General features: G+C 43.4%; 1 protein-coding gene and 1 long non-coding RNA gene across 3 annotated transcripts; one reads left to right on the top strand and one right to left on the bottom strand.

The window, feature by feature from the left end:
* Positions 1-6,634: 6,634 nt before the first annotated feature.
* Positions 6,635-13,198, bottom strand: LOC122414190 (uncharacterized). 2 transcript variants are annotated; one of them, XM_043425195.1, is made up of 3 exons: positions 13,068-13,198; positions 10,700-10,841; positions 6,635-9,950 (listed from the first exon to the last, which is right to left on the bottom strand). In XM_043425195.1, the coding sequence occupies exons 1-3, from the start codon at positions 13,181-13,183 to the stop codon at positions 7,926-7,928; spliced, it is 2,283 nt and encodes a 760-aa protein (XP_043281130.1). In that variant the 5' UTR covers positions 13,184-13,198; the 3' UTR covers positions 6,635-7,925. The 2 variants fall into 2 exon arrangements, with proteins under 2 accessions (XP_043281130.1, XP_043281131.1); XM_043425196.1 differs by lacking the exon at positions 13,068-13,198 and adding an exon at positions 11,010-11,026.
* Positions 11,305-11,788, top strand: LOC122414192 (uncharacterized). The gene is made up of 2 exons (XR_006261716.1): positions 11,305-11,495; positions 11,620-11,788. It is a non-coding gene; the product is annotated as an uncharacterized lncRNA (long non-coding RNA).
* Positions 13,199-21,585: the final 8,387 nt, after the last annotated feature.

Below are 21,585 nucleotides of genomic sequence, written 5' to 3'. Positions count from 1 at the left end.
TAAACACCGCGCGCGCGAGAAGTGGTTAACGGATCGAGGGGCTTGTTAAGTTGCCAATTGCCACCGAGATCGCTAATCATTTCGAGCAATCGTTATCATTATATATATATACATTTATCACATATTCATGAGTACATATTTCATGAATGAATATATAATCAATGCGTGTACAAACATATTCACATATGCATCTGTGTATGTACGCTACGAACACACTTTGTTAGAGTTTAGAAAGGCACCGGTGCACCGTCATTGCTGCATTAATAAATAATCATTTGTACCGTTATAGTTCAACCGGGTGGAAATATTTTTGCATAATTACTCTTATCAGCCGCTAATTTGCATTTTTCTCAACAAATCTCTCCTCCACTGCTCCTCGAGATCGCGACTGAAACAACATTGTTTCCATTTTTTTATATATACGAATTTAAAAGTGCGCATTGGTTGTTTTTTTTCACAAGCTCTCGATTGCCCCGACCCATATTAGGGCCGTCCACCTATCAATGACGTTTGTCACGGTAAAAGGTACTGCCGATCGACTCCGAAGGCAAACCCGCGTACACGCCTTGTGAAACCGAGTTTCCTCGATAGCTATAAATATTCAATATTATTATGAATTTTAATATTGTCACTTTTTTTCTTCAACTTTAGCGATTATATTATGGTTGTAGGCAACGCGATGACTGCTCGACAAACGCAGCTCGGCAAACTTGAGATTTAAGTGTTGGTGCGCGAACAAACTCGAAATCCGAAGAAGCGTTTGACGCTCTTCCTCGTTCCGATGTGCCGCTTTTACTGCAGAAAACGTGGGCGCTCGCGTGAAAGCAGGAACACGCGTTGAAGATCATTAATTTTGGCATTTGTATTTTTTCAGGATTTGTATATAGTGCGAGTTACGGATGCGGAGCGATAGCGCGTTCGCATTCATTTTTTATAATATTCCCATAAAAGTCATAAATGTATTTATTCGGAGAGCAACGAGGATGATAAACTGTTTGGGCCGAGTATATTCGGATCGATGGGTTCCTCAAAGTTGATTGCTCTGCGTGAAATGTTTATCGAACGCGAATAAATATTTGCACCCGCATAAAATCGAGACTCATTCGCGAATTATCGAACGGGTCCATTCTGTCACGGGCGCGCACTGCGACAAATGCCCTCGGCACTTTATGTAACGAACCACGAACAGCGATATAACGATACCGAACCATCTGCTCGTATAGGATATAAAGTAATTGTAAAAATATAGAATCGCAGAGCGGAATTCAGTCATTTGCTGTATTGTAAGAAAATGAGGGAACAACGAGCCTCCTGGGAGTCTCGTTTATTACCGATTCAGCTGCGAATTTCCGAGAGACATTTCTCGTATAATTTCTAACTGTTTTATCGTCGATCGAGTCCGTTAGATAATTACACTTTCGAGTTTAACGAACTTTACTACGTTTTTTGTCATTTCTTCACTTGATTGTTGACACTAATGATCGAATCGAAGAATCTAGGAGGGATAAGAGAAAATTAGGAGTGCATGGAAAACACGTGAATCGTGATCGTCTATAGCCGATTCAACTCCCTTGAGGTATTTCTTTCCCATGAGCGTATTTTTTGGTAGGGCAAACTAGTGCACTCGAAATCTGGACTGATTCCTAACCCCTGAGAAGTCGCGGTTATATAGAAAAAGCTTCTGATTCTGGCATTTTTCCAACTACTATCGAGGGTTCTTTACATTTTTTTCAATCTGTGAGACAGTTTGTATCAGGAATTTAGAATTATTTGGTACATGCATTATTGAATAGAAATGTGGTGATGACAAAAATTTTACGATTTTTCAAGTTTTTATTCTTTATCGAATGTTCGATAACCTGACCTGGAATTTCGTCAAATTTTTTTTTCCGGTCATTACAACTTTGTCTCCTTCGACTCAGAATCGCGTGAAACATGTTTCGAACCCATCGTGGGAGGTCATTTTATCGATTTTATCGATTTTCGAAAATTAAAAAAATTTTTGAACCTTGGAATTTTTTCATAGTCTATTGCCTTAGAAATTTTTTTTTTTCGGTCATTACAACTTCGTCTCATTCGACTCAGAATCGCGTGAAACATGCTTCGAACGCACTTTTACTTGTAGCTGTAATTCAATATCATTTATTTGCAGAATATTCGGGTTGCGCAAGGGAAATACCTTAATGAATAATACGTGCGTGAATAATCGTATGAACGTGACGACGACGACGAGACAAGAATTGGGTGCTATCTCCAATTCGTATATATATACTTTTTCAATGTTTTGATCAGATAAATTCGTACGTGCGAGTAACAAAATGAGATACCTTTGAAAAACGCTTGTTTAACCTTTTTTTCTTATCTCTTCTACATATCGTCGGACTTGAAGAGTCAAAATATAATGGAGGAATTAAATATTCAGCGGTAGAATAAAACACGCTGCGCCGATTGAATAAAAAATCTCAAGGGAACACGAGACAAAACGTATACGCCCGGAATCTGCTTTTTATTTCTCGTAAATATTATCATTACCACAACGATAGCGCGGCGACGAGCTGCAGTTCGTGATACATAGAAAAAAAAAAGAATTTGAATGAAACTTTTACCAGAGAATTTAGTAAATTTTGACGTTCTATCTGCAATATTTACTCTCATAAAACTGAAAATTCCTCAAAATCTTTATACAGTGAGCTGCAGGAATGAATACTTTTCGTTAACTCGTCCCTGCAGTAAAATACGATATAACCACAAATTAAACAGCGAATTCCACACGAAATATTCTCTCCGTTTCGCTAAAGATGATAAATAAAATTTTTGGAATTCCAGCCAAGTACGCAGCTTCACGCTCACCGTTTATATCTACAAAAAAGTGGAGTCTTCGATGAAGCAGATCGGTACTGAATGGAGCTATAAAAATGTTAGTACGAATGAATGAATGGTCGGTGCTGGTGCGGATCGAATGACATTGATAGACGAATGAATTGATGAAATTGACTGTTCCGTCGCGATTCATCAGTCGTATAGGATCAAAGTGACATCAGAGGCCACGCGGTGGTTGGCTAATGTGCCAGCAGCACGAAGGGACTGCACACGTTGAAGGAGAAGGTGGGGAAGGAGGGGGCAGGAAACGCAGAGAACAGGAAAGGAGAAACTCGTTCGCGTAATCTCTCGGGGGCGAACGGCCTTCAGGGTCAAGGTCGATGGTATAGCCGCTCGCAAACTCGAGCGTGCACACTCCCAATGTGACAAATCGTAGGCCGTAACAGAGTCGCGGAAACGTCGAGCGTCGGAGCCGCTGGAGAGGGAAAATTACTGCCGCGATTGCACCGCCGGCAAATCAACTAATTATCGAAACGCTCGGATTTCTTACGTCCGTTTCTCGCAGCTAGAGATTTCTCAGAGTCCGCTCTGAGAACACGAGGCTCCTTCGACTGTTCCTTTTCGCGCAATTCGCTCTCCCGCGGGGCAGCGCACCGCGTTAATTTAGCGCGAGTTTTTCTGCCAAAGTCCTTGGCGCGTTTCTTCACGGAGAGCGCGCATGATTATTCATGTCTGCGTGTTAATGAGAGTCGCTATTCGAGCAGAAATAATAGCTGCGTGGAACGAGAAGATATTTGCTGCAACCGGATCGATATCTCGATGGAATAAGAACGAACAGGATCGCTCTGAAAATAAAAATCATTCCAATTCAGTTTTCTTCGTATATGCTGAACGAATTTGAGTCGTCTTGAGCCGAGGAAAACTCTCCAAATCCGATCGAAACGTCCATTATTCGGTCCATCCAGATTTACGATTCAATATCATTAAAAGCTTCCACGAATCCTTCCACGAACTTTTCAAGTCCGAAGCCAACTTTTTCGTGCCAACTCTTTCCCTGCGAAGATGATCTTCCGGTCGTGTGGCCCCCTGCCTTAATCGTGTTCTATATCTTCGAACCGAAAAGATTCTTCGCTGTACGATTGCAGCTACAGAAGAGCCGGTGAGTTTCGTCACAGCTCAAGATCCGCTGCGTCCATTGCAGGGTCCTACGGAGTGTTCGGACCAGCACTGAACTTATCGACTAAATCTGTCGAGTCTGATAAGATAGAGGAACCAACGATGACAAAAATTCTTCATAATCATTTCGATGGCTCAAACCCGTGCCGAAGTATCTCCATTTTGAATAAAAACTGGCGCTCGTTTTTCGTGGAGAAAAATCATTCGAATTATTCTCCAAATTTTTTCTTCTCTTTTACCATGAATTTCAGTTTCCCGGCAACAAGCCTTTCAAAACTTCGATCATTTCAGTTCCTTTTTCCGACGCTCCTCGTCCCACCGGACTTCGAATTAGCCTCAATTACCTTTTTCTTACATTCACAGAATCGTAGCTCGTACAAACTTATCGAACCGAACACCGTGAATCATTTGTATACAGTTTGAATCAGGAAAATGGTTCAGGGATCCGTCAAATCTCATAGACAATAAGAACAAACAAAAAAAAAACAAAAAAAAATGACCGAATCAGTACTTACCCAGGATTTTTCAATAATTCCTCAACTTTTTATAAATTCCAGCATTCTCGAATGATCTCGCGCGAAAGGTTCACATTATTCAATCGAAACGAACTCTACCTGTGCGTCCGCTCTCGATAGAATCATTTACACCGTCTACAAGCCACGTATTAATTGTATTCTTATCGAGTTAAACAGCCGATCACGTTCCCTGTTGATGGAGATCATCAACCTGAGCGAGTCGCACTTATTAGCAGCCTCTATCCCGATCGCTTTGCGCCCCACGCGTTCTTCCCCCTCTCCCATTAAGGGGGAGGACTCACTCCTGGGAATGATTAGGCCGATAAACGAAAGGTTTCGGATACCGATTCGGCAATCACGTCAATCGTATAATCTATTCGATCGACCTTGACACTGTCGTGTACCGGGGCGGGCAGTCTCGCCGTTGAACGAGTGGTGCAATTTGCTCAAATCGTTAGACGGTCAAAAACGCTCGACGCTCGATCGTCATGATTGCGCGTCATTTGCCGTTAATCTCTTGAAAGGTTTTTCCGAACGAACGAAGGCATGAATCTTCATTGGACAATGATTCGGTCATAATTCTCCGTTTTTTCCATCTTTTCGTCGACTCGCGACGAAGAGTTTGGCAGCGACATTCGCGCGAGAATGAGGCTACGGAAAAAACTGCGACGCACGATAGTTCGGTTTTGAAATAATTGGAGTTGACAACGATCGAGGACGGTGATGCGATTAGTAATTAGGCTTGGAAATAAAAGTTATATCACGTCCGGTTGATCTTTCCCGCTAGAAACTTTTCTCGTCCCGAGCGAAGCGTAATCCTCGCTTCCCATCCTCGATCGTTCCTTTTAATTCTTATTCTTCATAATTGCATATTTTTTAAATAATAGCATTTCATATGCTCGTGCGACTATGAAAAGAAGCAAGTATTGACAGTCACGCGAAGTTATGCATCGGTCAAATAACAACGAACGCGAGAAATAATCGACGAACGAGTTGCACCGGAGGCATGCATATCGCGCCGGACCAAGTACACTAATTTTTGACGAATTTTCACACAATCAGCAAGCCCGCGTTTGACAATTCGCACTGCGCATAAAATAGCTTGGTTTTACAGGAATATAGTGACACTTTTGCGCGGGCGATACACAGATCGAGACATCGCGGAAAGGTCAAAAGAGATTGTGCAATGGGTACACACGAGCATGATCGGAAATTGAGGCAGGGTGTCGTCTCTACATCGGGCGAATCGACTTCGCGTCATCTCTCAAACGTTGAAACTCTCCAAGTGTGGCAACTCTACATCGTGCGAGTGTCCAAGCGCGTTGACCCCTTAAAAACGTCTATTATTCGAAACAACTACCGCGAATGCCAAAATTCATAATAAATGCGTAATAAATCAAATTCTCAATTAACCCTACACCTCATGTGCCTTTTTTCATACCCTCAGCCTCATGACCGGGGTTTGAACGCACCCCACTCTTTTTCTGCTTATAAATCCGGTTCTACGATGCTAAACTGACTTTATCCTACACCATTTTCTTCGTTCTTTTATAACGAAAAGAATGATGTACGATAAAACTAATTTCAATTGAATTTATATATAAAAAAATCCGTCGACAATCAGTCAATAATGTCGCTTGTTAGGACGGGAGCGTAGTTTGAAGTTCGCGTGGGGTGTGCTCACACCCCAGTCATGCGTTCTAGGGTTAATCTGTTAAATAAATAACAAAATCGTGACAATTCTTATCAACAATCGTCTCAATTCTCACGAATTTTGTAACAACTTTCTCCAAACTGTTCTCCCACGCTGAATATTCGAGTGTTGACATTTAGCGGACTCTGCTCCCCAATTGTTGTTGGTTCGATGAATTAATGTTTTGCACGTACGATCGAACGGAGCTGCGAACGAACTTGTCTCTGCACTCCGGCGAGTCTTTCGGTACACGTGCGTATAACCAGTCATGCGAAAAATGAATTCTATCGAGACTACGGCTCGAGATATATTAACAATAATATTTCATCAGATATTGTTGAAAATAAAATGTATTCTTGCACACGTCTTGATGGCTAGAATGATTTGCCAAATGCTCGAGGGCGAGGAGGGGCAGCAAAGAATCGTCGAGAAAGTTTTGTCGAGTTTTATTTTAATAAAGTTAGTCGAAAGGCGGGCCTCAAGGAGGTGGCGGCGGCGGTGGTATAAAAATATGTAATACAAACTGTTGGCTACCAGCGAGTAATAGTTACTCGCGAAATATTGAATTTTCGTAGACAATAATGCGATCCGGAAGGTTAGAAATTCCGTGTCGATGAAAATTGGAAGAATCGATTGATTTGTTTCTACGATTAAGATATTATTCGATCGCTCGGATTTTTGAACGTCGCAAGTATCACAGACTCGTTGCAAGTTTCGCTTTGAACAATCTTATTTAATGAGCGGTGAGAAAAGCTCGCGTTTCATCGGCGTAATCGTCAGATCGAATGGCCAATTGTTGAAACGCACGTTCAGGGTAAGCGACGATTGGTCGGATTTTCATGTTGTCAATGGCAGAGCAGCGCGCAACTTTACAGACTCTCAATGCCATCCAACGACTCCGGTAACACCGGAAACTGAATGTTTCGTCTCGACGTCCGGAGACAACGAAAATGGAAAAAATCTCGAGTCCAGACACGTGCCTCCGTTCAATCATCGTGCCAACAGCCGCGCGCATAAACTTGTGCACGGATGATTATTTTAGCGGAGAATTGTTACGCAAACGAGACGAGAGCCAGTGCGAATGACGTAGCGACCGGTCGCTCGTTCCATTCCACCTTCGTTTCCCACTTTTTCTCTTCCTCAATTATCGAACTTTATCGCCTTTTTTCATTCTCTCAATCAGACTCGTTGACACTTACAACGAGATGTACGCTTTTTTCAAATCCTTTCATTCATCGCAATGTTAAAAACGTGAAAAAAACTTTCGTTTGTACCGTCGAGGCGATAACTGTCCGGATGTTTGGCACATTTTTCACTAATCCTCGATCAAATATTTTTTTCCATCGAAATCCCGGCACTCGGCGGAACCAAAAACTTATTGACAGTCTTTTTTCAGGATATCGACAATATCAGCTCGGACGATGAAATCACAAATTGGTAGTTTTTAAAGAAAAATTCGTTGTTAAGTATGGCGACTTTGGGGAATGAAATTTTTGACGAAAAACGTATGTGCGAAGGGAGGCTAAATTTGAGCAACAATTGGTAAGCTAGAGCGAATATTGGTGTTCCACAATAATAACACGGTTCTTCCTTCCAACGTTGCAAACGCTCGATGTCAGATAAATAAATATAATTGTATTATGAAACTAATTAACGCGATGAATTATTTACAAGTTTCTTTGTCGAGAAGCTGTCGGAATGGATATTAAAATTGATGGAGTTCACGCCTTCGAGTTGTAGCTCGTTAAAATGGAATCGACGTCGAGTTGCGACAATATCTCGTCTTCCGTGTCGTTATCGCTGTCCATTAGAGCATCACCGAAACCTCTTGAATTCGAAGTATTTTCTGCCTGCGAATGTTCTTCGACGGGAGCGAGGAGTCGTTCGTCGGATCGACGAGGAGGCTCGCCGACGTTTTCACCAACTTGTGACCTCTGATCGTCACTGCTTCCGAATTGCACGGTCCGTGATCCAAACTCGTCCATTTTCTTTGTCCTAGATTCGCTTGGGTTTTTGTCCATTCTTATCGCACTCGAGCTCGGCCCAGTTACGAATTCTTCGGCGTCTCTCACGCTCGAGGGATTTCCTCCGGGTTGCTCAACGTTTCCTTTAATCTCGTTGCTTGCCTCGCTCTTATCGATCTCAGCGTGCTTTTTCGATGAAAATATTGCGGAGTTTGCGGTGATTTGGGAATTCGTGAAATCATCGATGTCGAAATTTGCCAAGTTATCATCCTCGTCGCTCTCGAAGCCGCTCATATCGATGTCGTCATCGTCCATTGAAAAATTTTCGATTTGCCTCGTAGGAGATTTGTTGGATATCTGTGTATCTCCGTCGTTTCGGAGAATCGATTCCATCCAGGGACTCGTTACGATTCTTGTTTTTTCCGAATAGACAGCAACGATGTTTTTTGCTGCGATCATAACGTGGAATTGGAGAGTTGGGAAAATTGGCGAGGTTTGGAAGCCCAGAACCCCCGCATGACGAAGAAGCACGACGACACCGGGCTCGAAAATGCTCGGGTGGGCGAGAAGTATGTCAGGATGCATCGTCGCCTCGATCGAATCGCTCAAATCTTTCAATATGAGGCGAGGATTTTGCCGGCTGTGATCGATCCTCGCGATGACGCCCGCTAGGAGCGATACTCTCGAGTTACTTTTTGCTGTTTTTTTAATCGTCGCGATATCGTGTCCGCGGAGAAAACCACTCGGCAAATCGTCGAGCATCGATTGCCAAGCGCCTGCGCTAAACAATTTCTCTGTGTTTTGAGAAAAATATTCGGTGATGCCCGGGTCGTCCTCTTTCGCCATCTCGACATTGCGCTCCTCCAGACAATTCAAATAATTCCCCGTCTCAAAATTGAAATCCGGACAGTCCGGAAGAAGACCCGCCGGACCTGGGAACTTTCTGACTAGGGGCAGCCTGGGAGCGGCCAATAAACGATCATTTGGTAAATATGTCGTCGACGCTGGTTTCTCCCCAAATTTATTTGGGGATTTGGAACCTTTGGAGTAAGGCTTTTTAAACGATTCCAGTAGACTTTTTCTTCGGTTCTGCACACCCGAATCGTCGGCCTGTGAGTTTTTCTCATTGAAGGACGATTTTTCCACCTGGGCATTCGGCTTTGTTGCCGATGAGGCGTTCCAACTCGTTAGGCCTGATTTGCTAGAAGATTTCGATGCTTTGGGATAAGGCTTTTTGAACAATTCCAGTAAAGCCTCCCTCCGTTTCTGCTCTTCGTTGACCCGTGAATTTTTCTCGTTAGAAGCTGGTATTGGCGTCAGCGGATTTGGCCTCGTTGGGGAAGCTGTAAGAATTTTTTCTATGCGATCACTATCTTGAGTCGTGGAACCTTTCTTCAGTATTTCCAGAGCCAAGGTTTTTCTGGATATTTCCGCATTTTCGATAGATCCACTTTTGACCGAAACTTGTAAGTTTTTTTCTGTATTTTTTGCGGCGTCAATAACATTCCAATTATTTTCCTTGCTGAATGATTCACTTTTCCTCAAATCGTTATTGGTAGTTATTATTTTCTGTGAGACCTCACGATTCCCGCTCTCACTCCTTCCTGCCACTGGCTCGATAGACTTTGATGGAAATCTTGCAAAGTCCGGTTCTTCGTCGGAGCTCGAATCAGTGGGATATTCGCTCTCTACAATTTTTCTACGTTTGGGAGAATTCCTCTCCGATTCAGTTCTTTGGGAATAATACTCTTCTTCCTTGCGACCAATGTCATTGAGGAAGTCCTGGAATGCCAAATGAAATCATTAACCTCATTATAAACTGTTGTAAAAAATAAAACAACTATTCGTCGATAGACATTCACAGAGAGAATCGGAGGTAAGTTGATTTTTGATCAACAGACCCTAGCGGATTTTGTGACCAGCTTTTTGCGGTTGAAATTGAGCTAGTCGCTTTTGTATAAAAGTAGACCCGTTATTCGTGGACAGAGTCAGAATTCTCGAATTTTCACTACGATTTCTTGGTCGGAACGACTAACGTGAATGCCCAATGTCCAGCTCAGTCCGACCACAAATGACTAGTCAACTTTTGTACAAAAACGACCAGAAAGCTGGTCACAAAATCCACTAGGAGAGTCAACTGTTGTGAAGCTGCTGCAGCAAACACAGACATTTGAATGATTCTTGATAGGATTTCAACATACATGTACCTGAGAGTCACTAGTGAACACTTTCGTAGAAACAAACTTGTTTATTCATCCTATGCAAATATCGAAATCATACATTTAGAAGAAATTGGCAAAAGAAACAGAATTGAAGCAATTTTTGTGTTTACGACGGAAACATTCGTAGATGTATAATTGGAATGTAAAGTTTACCGAATTGATTAATTGTATGAAAATATCGCTATTTATTGCTGTTAATTCTTAGAACTTTGAAATTCGAATAAACATAACCTCGGAAGGATGAATTGTAGAGTACTTATTCTTCGTACGTGAAAAAGGAAAACTAGCATTTGATATCTCGTAGCTCACCTCATCGAGATCGAAATCTTCGCCGTCAAACATTATTTTGCGATCGTGACATATCTCTTGTTCGCTCCTTCTTTTTTCCTCTCCTTGTCGAACCACCACGAAAACTGCGCAATTATTTTTTGGTCCAGACGTATGGGTACTTCTATGGAAAAATGTAAACAATGAAGAATTGCACACGAGATTGTGTTTTTTGACATGAAACAACACGTCTGTTCAAGTTTTACATATGAATAAAAAATCGAGTTGCCATTGGCCAACAAACACCGAAAAAAAGGATTACTGCTCGATCGCGATTTTGATTGGGTCTTACCCGAATGAATCTTACTCCATTTGATGTCGTTGATTTGTTTTTGATCAATGGATGATTCGTTCGAAAAACAATACAAAGCACTTCCACAAGATTCAATTCATAATGATAAAAATTAGTGATGTATGTTCGTATTGTTTCGTTATATTTGTAATTAATTTTCTATCAATGATTCGCTCATTTTTTTTTGTCGCTTCCAACGACGTTCAATTCGTCGCGCGGTAATATATGATGGGAATGTAGTACGCAAACTCGCCGTCAGATCGAAGCACGAGCGATTTTAGTCTGCTCGGAAAGAGGGGAATGTATATCATAGAGGTGCAATGAGAATAGCCAAGAAGGAAGAAGAGCGATCGGAGGAATAAGGGGGAAAGGAAGGAAAAGCGGAAAAATAGACTGAAGAAAAAGTAGATTATTTTTTGGGTCTAAAGTTGCGAAAAATTTCGCGAGTGATGGTGAAATCGTGGCTCACGCTAGATTAAACTCAGGGTGAGTATCGGGATTGTTCTTTTTGTGTTAACCTCGTGTATGTGTTAAGTGTGATATTTGTATAGTTGTGTTATATATATATTTCGCCTAATATATTCGTCGCTCGTGTGTTTGTGACTATTAGTTCGCTACCGAGTGAGACAGGTATCTATTGTTGATGCGAAACCGGTGGCCAATTCTGGAAGCGTTAGTGAACCTTTAGCTCGTTGAGCAAACGAAATATATTTTTTCGTTTACAAATTGAAATAAAAATAATCTCATTCGTTTGTTTAAACGATTTGAGATCTCTCACACGTTTTCTCCGTCTTTTATAATGCGCTCTTGATCAGGTCTTTTTGAATCACCTGTAGTTTTCATAACCTCGAGCACATCGTTGTTCACGCTGTTTTTTTCTTATTGTCTCTTCATTAGACGTTGATTGAGCAAAAATTCGTGTTTATAACGCGTTCTGTCATCGAATTCGTTTATTCGCTCGTCCTTATATTTATCTCAGAACGAGAAAACTGAGGTTATCCCAACAGCGATCGATATTCTCCTTTTTATTTTATTCTAATGCTGCCTTTAATCGTAGATCGTAAGCAAACTTGCTTAACCAATGTATCACGGTATAAGACCTGTAAACTCGTTAAAATCAAATCACCTATGAGGTCACCTGCTCTTCACGGTTGTTCAATTCATGTTGATAAGAACTTTCCTTCTCTGTTTCTCTATTTCTCTCTGCAATATACAGCCCCGGTGGAACAACTCTTGCTATCTAAATTTTATACTCTGTAGCTGGAGCTACAAAAAATTAGTACATCAATTTTCTTCCTGAGTTTTCCTGTCGCTAACGTTTTTCAATAGACCAATCATTCGAATGACATTCGATTTCCATCCCGGTCCTCTTAATACTCTAGCAAATGCATTGGGGAACAATCCTCAACTTTTTCATCAAACTTTAGAGTTCCTAGAACGAGAAGCCCTTGACGGACAATATTTTCATTCTGAATTTTATTGTTGAAGCAAACTTCCGTTTGACTCCACGCATAGGAAACATTTCATACGCAAACATTTGAATATTTTATAGTAGAATGTAAGTAGAGTAAAAAAAATTGAGCGAAAAGTAAACCACCTCGGAGAAACGGTGTCAAGCGAATGAAATGAATTTGAAATTTGTGAGGTCATTAGAGTTATGCAAATATTTCAAAGAAAAGAGGGTTCGCCGTGCCGGGTATTAACAAGGATGAAATTTTAATAGACCCGAGGCAATGTTTGATATTCTAAAAATATTTTATTCTGTTTGGAAGCAGTGTTTTATGATTCGAGGTACCGAGCAAACCTCCTGCAATTTCATTAAACTCTTTTGTCGCATAAACTCATTGACTTGCAAAACGGATTCGCGAGGGAATAAATTTAAAGTGTTTCAAACGATTCTCGAACGAAATACTTTTCAGGATATTCCATAGAAAATGAGAAAACCAAGTGAAGAAAAATTGGTCGATTTTAAAATTGGGCTTTTGAGAGTGAACAATCGAAAGGCAGTGTGGCGAAGTCGCTTCGAATGAGAAACGAGTTAAAAACTTGAGCAATTACAAGCGGAATCCAGTGCGCGTCGGCGCACCGCGAACCCTTAGAATTTCGATGTTGTGCACACGAACCGGAAGCGAATAGCTTATATTTCCTTTGTCCTTGAGAACGCGGATGGTCATAGTTCCTGGAGCGTTATCGATCCTCGCGATTGCTTCGCGCGGAGCTTAAATTCGAGACGCACCGTCAACCGACACAGTCGACAGAGATGGGATGCGTTATCCCAGCAATTTAGATGCGGCGCTTGCGATTCAGGCATCAGCGGAGTTCCACGAAGCATCGTTCTCGGAGCGAAGAGAAAATCCCGAAACGTCGAGAAAATATAGCGCTTCAAATGATTTCTCGTTAATCTTTTCTTTACGATCGAAACTGCAATCGCCGAATTCTCATGTACCTCGTCGAAAAAAGTCCTGAAATGAGTGATCAACGAGCTTCTCGCATCTTTCCCACCGAGAGATTTCGGCTCGCCTCGTATGCGCGCGAATACATACCGAAAGTCCATTTCGCAATACGATTGGCGCTCCTGTACGTCACAAACACGAAACACTCCGTTCGCACTCCCCCCAGGAAAATCTCTGCTCGCTTTGTGGCGATTCTCGTACGCCCCTCCACCGCGGACTATCCCGACCTGTATTGATTGCTCCACCGCACTACTGCCCTACTTTTATAGTCGACCCCCTGACGGAACCGAGTCCCGCGCTATTTTCCCCTGCCTCGAGCGACCCGCTGCTAACCGTTCTCCCAACTTTGCCTGGAATCAATCTTCGCAGCCTTTTACAAAATATACAAAACACCGGAACTTGGTCACCAACTAAACGCTGCCCAAAAAACCTTTGTTACGATATTCCTCGGAACGTCGACCGAAAGAAATCCGGAACGATCAACTTTGTGAAATCCAATTACAGAGTAGTCAGTTTTTAATCGATTACATTCGTGTAAATATGAAAATTGACATTGCACGTTGGGGGGGGACTGCCTTAATTGGACGGGCAAAAAAAACTGCTTTCACGAATTTTTTTGACCGGTATTAATTACAAATGTGGATGCAAAAAGTGTCAGGTCTCAAAAATACACTCTCGAAGCACGCAAAAAAAATTTTTTATCTTCATTTTACTCAGTTTTCGTACAGAAAAATGGGGGAGAAGACAGGTCCAAATAAATTGGGTGTGCGCTGTTGATAAAATCTCTGGAATGGATGCTCGGAGAAAAAAAAACAGAGCGTGTCATACGATTTTTTCAAAAATGACGAAATGACGGGCATTTTTCCAAAAACTTCCCAAAGAGCACGTTTTTTTCATCGTTTTTTGCAAAAAAAAAAAAAATCCACTCAAAATTTAAAAATTCGTGTGATACGCGCCACAGCTACAGTCGCAAAGAAAATTCGGTAAAATTTTGGTAAGCATGCGGGTTGAACAGTTTCGGAGATTTGGTCAACGAGTCGTCGAAAAACGTAATTTTGAGGAAAACGCGTTTGAACCGAGGCAGGTACGCGCCGGGCGAATTTTAGTATGATACTTTTAAAAATGCCCACTTCCAAAAAATGCAATAAAAACGAAATCGATTTTTTGAATATTCTAATTAGAGTAAACCCCTTAAATTGCTAAAATTTCCCATTCGATAAATGGCCACATCAATTTGAATATATCGTGTTATGGCGAGCACTTTTTTTTACCACGAATCAGGGAATTTAAAGCACGATTGCTTACATTTATCACTTCCTTGCGGAGAAAACGATGCGAACGAGCCCGAGTGTAGCGATGCCAGTGCTGAGGTCGCATCTGTCAGAAATAACTCAGCGAAAGCTATTTCCTTCTTTTCTTATTCAACGAGCTTTCGTATTTTCATAAATTTTATTGTACTTCGGAGAAAGTGAAGGATCTTGACCTTGAATTGCCGATTCGTCCGGCTCAATGGAATCGGAATCGAAGCAGAGACTCTCGTCGACACGGGTGAAGACATTTCGGAGCAAACGAGATAATTTACATTGGTTCGGTAGAGCAGTGGAGCGAAAAGAAAGAAACAAGTTTTCCTCTGACTTACAGTCGCGAGGGAAGCCTCCGCACTCTCCTCGCCACCACGCTCCATCGCATCGATGCAGTGACGCGAGTCAGTACACAGTCAGACTCGAGGGGCAAACGAGTATCGGGTATTAGAGAAAGAAGAGGAGAATGACGAGGGAGCGAGTGCTGCGAGGAAGAAGGCTCGAGCGATGCGGCGGCCGTTTCCCCTGGCGGGGCTCTCTCACTCATCGGCCACTCGGGCCGCGCGCAAGAGCTCCGGGACTCGTGGAGCCTCTTGAACGGTAACGAGCCACAACCCTTCTGCATCCCTTTTTATCTCTACATATTTTGTGACTCGATCGGGAAAGCAGCAGGTCGAAACGATGAGCGACTCGGTTCTTCGATTTTATTCCTACGCCGAGTCTTTTCCCGTAGAAATGCGTGAGGCCTCGGAGGGCTTTCGTAGCTCGTTGAATTCATCGTAGATATTTCGTCGAGTCCTTTCTATGAGAAGGCTCGAAGACTGATGATCGATTTTTATCGATTTTGCATAACGGCTTTTTATTGGTTGAACCACTGCTGAGACGATGAACCCGAATTGAGCGCGCGCGGGAGGCCGAAACTTCATTTTCCTCTTAGCAGTTTTTGGTTAGCGTCGAGTCGCCGAGTACGAAGTCACCAATAAAGTGCGATGAACGATGGAAAAATATCTCGCTGGAGAATCGCTCGAGCAGCACACGAAAACGCGAAAGCGGAAATGGGAAAAGGTCCGCGCGTATTGTGCTTCGAGACTCGCTCGAAAATCACTCGAGCATTATCTCGCTCACGGAAGAACGATCCTCCTCGTGTCACTTGCCGGATTATTGGCGAAATGCCGAAATCTTGATCAAGAGCGACGTTTACGTCACGAAATCCGCGTAATCAGTATTGAAATTAACCTTATTGGGTGTAACGCTTGGTCATACTAAAACAGCGTTACGAAATCGTCGATAAAATTACTCGATTCATATTCGCTTTCCCCTTCTTTTCATTTATTTGTGAAAGAGAAGAAAATTTCATTTTCTTCTCGACAAGATTCGAATGCCAGGGGGAATGCGAGTGAGCTTTATAAAAAATGCCGAAATTACGGAGAAAAGAGAAAGGAAAGATGGAATGGAGTCGGGAAGAAAAAAGGAGAGAAGCGAAAACGCGGTCTTGTTTGAAAAGTTGGGATCGATTGAACTTAAGAAACGTCTCAAGTTCAAAGAGGCACAGCTTTGACCTCGTTTTACCGCGTTGAGCACGCTACTTTCTGGTGAACGTTTTCGCGTGAAGGATGCAACGATGAGTCAGAAGGTGAATTCGATGAAACGGCATTACGAGGCGTATCGATCAACTTGTTAAATTTGGCGAGCCTAACGAGCCACCCACGCGGGTATAATCGTTGAAAAAAGATGGGACTAGCGTAGTAGAAACGGAGAGAAGCGAATGCTCGATGCACGGGAGAAAAACGAGCTTCGAGGGAAAAGCGACGGCGGGGGACGAGGGAAAGAGATTAAGTGGAAAAAGCGTCGCGCGGTGCTGGCCACGTAAGTCGTCGTTACGCGCGGTATCGCACGAGCCCCCGCGTCTAATCGCTTATTTCGGGGGAATCCCCCGCCGCTCGCATGCCTCCTTTTCCATTCCTCGACATTCAACATCCTCTTTATCCGCACCGGCCTCCCTTTTTAATTCTCCATTTTTATTCTCGAAGGTCACCCGAAAGACTGCTTCGAGGTGAAGGTCGCCTCGGTTCTAAGCAAATCTCTCGAGCTTCTCAGCCGATGTTGCTTCGTTATTGGACAAAGCGTTTCACCCCGTCGATTTAAATTTCATCGATATTCCACGTTCCCCGGAGCATTTGTATCAAACGCGGTATTCAATTGACGAATACACAATAATTTTCGTACTTGACAACATATCTCGGGGCTTGGGAGCGAACGAAGATGCAACGGAGCGCAGAAGGACGAGAGCCGATGCCGTATCGTGACGCTGAGGTTTCCAGCGTTGCTGTCCAACGAAATGGTGCAAAAAAGCCTCCAATAATTCCGGCTGCGCCGATACTTCGTAAAATAAAAAATTGGTCAATTACAAATATTTTTTTTCGTTTGTCTCGTTGGGCTCGAACGTTGCGCGAACTTCAGCGTCGTACGCCGTCTCCCCGGTGTCGCTAAGAGCCTTTCCCGACAAACCAGCACTTGGAAATAACGTGAATCAGAAATAAGTCGATTGAGTGATTTCCGCGCTTCTTATCCGATGTTTATCGGCGCGATTTCATATTCACGGCGGATCCTTGAGGCTAGAGCGATGACAAATTCATCGAATCTCGTTATTACGTAGAAAGGGACCACCCGCTGAGTACGAGCTGACCCAGAGACTCGTGGTATGCTCGAAGGTATTGCGCGTGTGCTCTTTTGTAAAGAGTGAGTCACGCGGCGGTAGGCGAGGGCCGAGGGTGAATCGCAGCACCGCCTATCGGCGCCCTCGAAGCACCCTCCTTCGTCAACTGTGGAGTTGGTTCTCTCACCGCCGTGGGCAAGTCCCTGAACATGAAACGCAGCGTTGACATTTGCTTGGGGAACCTTCGGCTCGGCGTATCCCGACGGGAATCAGAGTCGCAAATGAGCGAATAGTCTGACAATGAGATAAGAGTGATTGAGACGTTTCTTTTGTTCAGGTTGCTCGATCTGAGTGGCGCGGATCGCCGACGAGATAAACTCGAATAACGAGAAGACTGGTCACAGCTGTGACTGTGACTGGCCCAGAAATCGTAGAGAATCATTAGCGAGTGATTCTTTACGAATTAGGTACGAAGCGATACGCTCGTATCGCAATTATTTCAAATTTTTTTACCATCTTTTGCTCGTATTAGGACGAAGCATTTGGAAAGCGCTGAAGTTTGCAATGTCGGAGTCCGACGAAAAGAATCTCAAAAAACATTTGTAATTTCACCAATTTTTTATTTCACGAAGTATCGGTGCGCAGCTTGAATTGGAAATTCGTGAGGAAACGAAATTGCAGGAGAATTGTAATTATCGGAGGCCTTTTTACATCATCTCGTTGAACTCCAACGTTGCAAACTCCGGCGTCATTGTAAAATATCGCTTATGAAAATGTCACAATTTATCTAGCCCGCGTAAACTTCGATGCGGAGTCACGGTATTTTTCAGGAACATGCGCGGTGACTCACGCAGCTGTGATTGAATGAAACAACGAATGGCACGAGCGGCTGCGACATAGTTTTAGTTTATTTCCTCGTGGGTTGCATTACGACTCGTGCATTGCAGGCCAGGTCAACGACAGTCCGTCATTGGGAGTTGACTCACAGAGATTTGAATATTTTAATACCGCGAGAAAATCCACGAGAAAAAAGGTAAAAGGGGTCGTTGCCAGTATTGAAAAAATCATCAATTTTCTGTCGTTTACTCCGGTCGAAGTACCCACCGAGTTTAAAGCTTTTTCTCTTGCACCAAAACCTGTGGTTAGCTCGACGTTACGATAACCGAGTGGCTTTTGCACGTAAACCCCGAGCGGGAAGATCGTGCTAGAAAATGCCATTGTCCCTTCGACTCTACACGCGCTACAGCTCGACTAAGTTCGACATTCGTGATGTCCCTTGAATAATCCAAACGAATGTTACGACCACACGCAGATCGAGAAACGTTTCGCTCTCTTCGATTGATGTTTTTTAGTCTTTATGTATGACCAAGTGTCGGATATCGCGTTGAACCTAGCACTTTTTATCAGTGTGACAGTAGCAGCTGTTAATTAATAATTCGACGCCGAGTATCGAGTACTCGTGGCTGCGACGACTTGATAAAATTTCGGCTCCTCGATTATGCGTGCGATTCTATCGAATTATAAATATTCAACGACGATATTTCGATAGACGGAGTCGAGCGAGAATGGCTTTTCCCGAAGGTTTTAGTTTCGTTTAACGAGTTGATAATTATTCAGACACTTGGATAATCAAACTCGTGTCAACTCCGCGATGGAACATTGAACGCTCCCGAGGTCGCGCCTTTTTTAAGGGCAAAGCTCCTGCTGTGCGTGTCCCCGCATCGATCGAGTCTTGGCGCAACAAAACTTACCTCCGAAGACGGGTAGAAGAAAAAACGGCCTCTAGCACGTGTACGCGCGATCGAGCGAAAATATTATTCTGCAAGCGGAAGGCAAAAATTCTCAGAGAAACTTCGAGGAGAACGAGAGTCTCTCAAAAACGCTCAAAAAAAGTTCAATTGATTTTTCGCATCGAAGAGGAGGGAAGCTCTGCATCGGTCGTCGTCTTCGTAACGCTGCAGCGCGTTCGCGTTATTTTGGGTGCTCTAGCTCCGGTTATCTCGACTGAGACCCAAGAGGCAGGGAACAAGCGAAGAAATTCATTAGTTGTGTGTTCTTCCATTGATACTCTGGCGTCAGAATTTGTCTTGACGTAGATTTGGCCGAGTGCCAAAGAACATAGGTATACAGCAGCGGGATTAAGGCCCGCGTCGAAAGACACGGCGCTGTGGAGGTTCTCGCGACGCCGCTCGGGGAAGCTTTGAACGAAACTACGCGCTGATCGTATTCTAGTAGCCATGACTGCGAAAAATACTTGCGAGGATGAACTTAAGCGTCGTCGGCTAGGACGCGTGCCATATATTCCGCTCCGTCGCACCGAAATTAATACGCCCGTCGCGGTCGTGCAGGCTTGGGACGAGGTTTATCGCGCGTATTGATCGCGCATGGAGCACCAACAACCGACTGTCCGCGACGAACCGATTAATTAAGCCCCTCCGCGTCCACATACGGAATTCACCGTTTATCTTTCTCCCTCTGTGTATGGGGCGATAACAATCGCGGGGGGCTTGCCGCCCGTCTTCATTCCTGCGTTCGAGCCCCCGACGAGCGGGGGTCGAATCGTGCAACGTTATTGCAAACCTCTTCGTGCTGAATCGCAACGAACCGGTGCGGAACCGACCCGCCGCCTGACCTCACCAACAACGTTCATCACAGCAACGTTTCCGACTCTAAACCGCACATAACACTGCTACGGTTATATCGATCCGAGCCAGACTGCTCAACGACGGGGCAAATTCTCTTGCCCACGGTCGAGTTCAATGCGACACTTTAATACCGATTAGCTCCGAGGACTGTCTTTCGTGTTGGCACATTCGCGGAGGTTTTCCTCTCGTTCTACCGGCGAACATCAACTTTTAGATTTTATCAGCGACGCGGTGAAACCACGCTGCTAAATCTTCTTCAATCTTAACGACGTTCCAAACATTCCTGAGCTCGTGCTGGCATTCGACAAATTCATGGGGGGGGAAGAGCCATGCTTGGGGTACGAAAATAAAAAAACGGGATCGTCTTCCCACCGAACTGACCGATAATCCGCATAAAAATCGCTTCGAGAATTCTCTTTTCCGAGAGCTCGAAAAGGCAATTTATCTTTTAAGCAGCGACGATACAATGTTGCCACGCTAAACCATGTTAAAAATATGAAGAATTTCAAAATGATAAGAATTCCATAAAATTTGCTAAATGTAATCTATAAAAATAAGACAATATCAATTTTTTTAGATTTTTCTACCACATAGCTCTCGAGTAATTGAACACTAAAGTTCACGCGTATAAGCATAGAGTTTACACATATACAATTATACATCTCGTGCATGAGAATTTCGATTTAACGCTCAATTATTCGATAACCACGTGGTAAGAAAATTTGAAAAAAATGGTATTTGTATACTCGATGCCAAAGAATGTTATCACAAAATTTCATCAACTTCTGATTATTTTTATTTCGTGATTCACCCTCCTTGATCGATCTTTTTCCCTCGCTACAGAGTCGCAAGTTACTGTAAACGTACTAAATCCCAACGACATTGTTACGGTCTAACAACCTCGTGTCAGTGGAATATGAACTTTGAGCGGAGCATTGGAAGGGAATGTCGTGCGATAACTCAACTTTTAATCGATCTAAACAGTTAGCAGGGTTGCCTTGCGTCACGCAATTTTTGTGTGCTTAGATAATAAAAAGATTAAAAATTCGGTGGCTCGCGCGTGGCCTCCAACGGACACCGGATCAACGGCCGTAAATTCCTCCCCCGAAAATCACAGTTCGGCTACTGCAATAGCCAAGAAGAAAGCGTGGGTTCTCCGACGCGAGGAAAGCAAAGCATCGATTGGTGGATCATCGGGAGACATCGTCGTTAGCCGTTGGACCGTTGAAATCCGTTGACACGGAGTTAATAACAAATACGTATAAATCGGAGATTCCCGATAAAAATAAAGAAGAGCCGCGAAGAAGGAAATAATTGCTAACGACGGGGCATTTCTGTCGAGAAAAAAATGATAAAAAATGTCGCTTTTCATCGGTCTCGTGTCGTTTGACGCATTAAAATACAGAGGCGGATTGTGTGGACGGCTCGCGGGGGACGGAGGCTATGGCATGACGAAATCAGAGAGACTGAATAAGAGCGGATGCACTCCGGTGGCACCTACCGGGTATTGATCTGGCCATG

The sequence above is a fragment of the Venturia canescens genome, chromosome 7 (genome assembly GCF_019457755.1).
Source record: "Venturia canescens isolate UGA chromosome 7, ASM1945775v1, whole genome shotgun sequence".
Classification (NCBI taxonomy): domain Eukaryota; kingdom Metazoa; phylum Arthropoda; class Insecta; order Hymenoptera; family Ichneumonidae; genus Venturia; species Venturia canescens.
The sequence above is the reverse complement of the archived record's forward strand: the minus strand, read 5'-3'. Positions and strand labels throughout refer to the sequence as shown.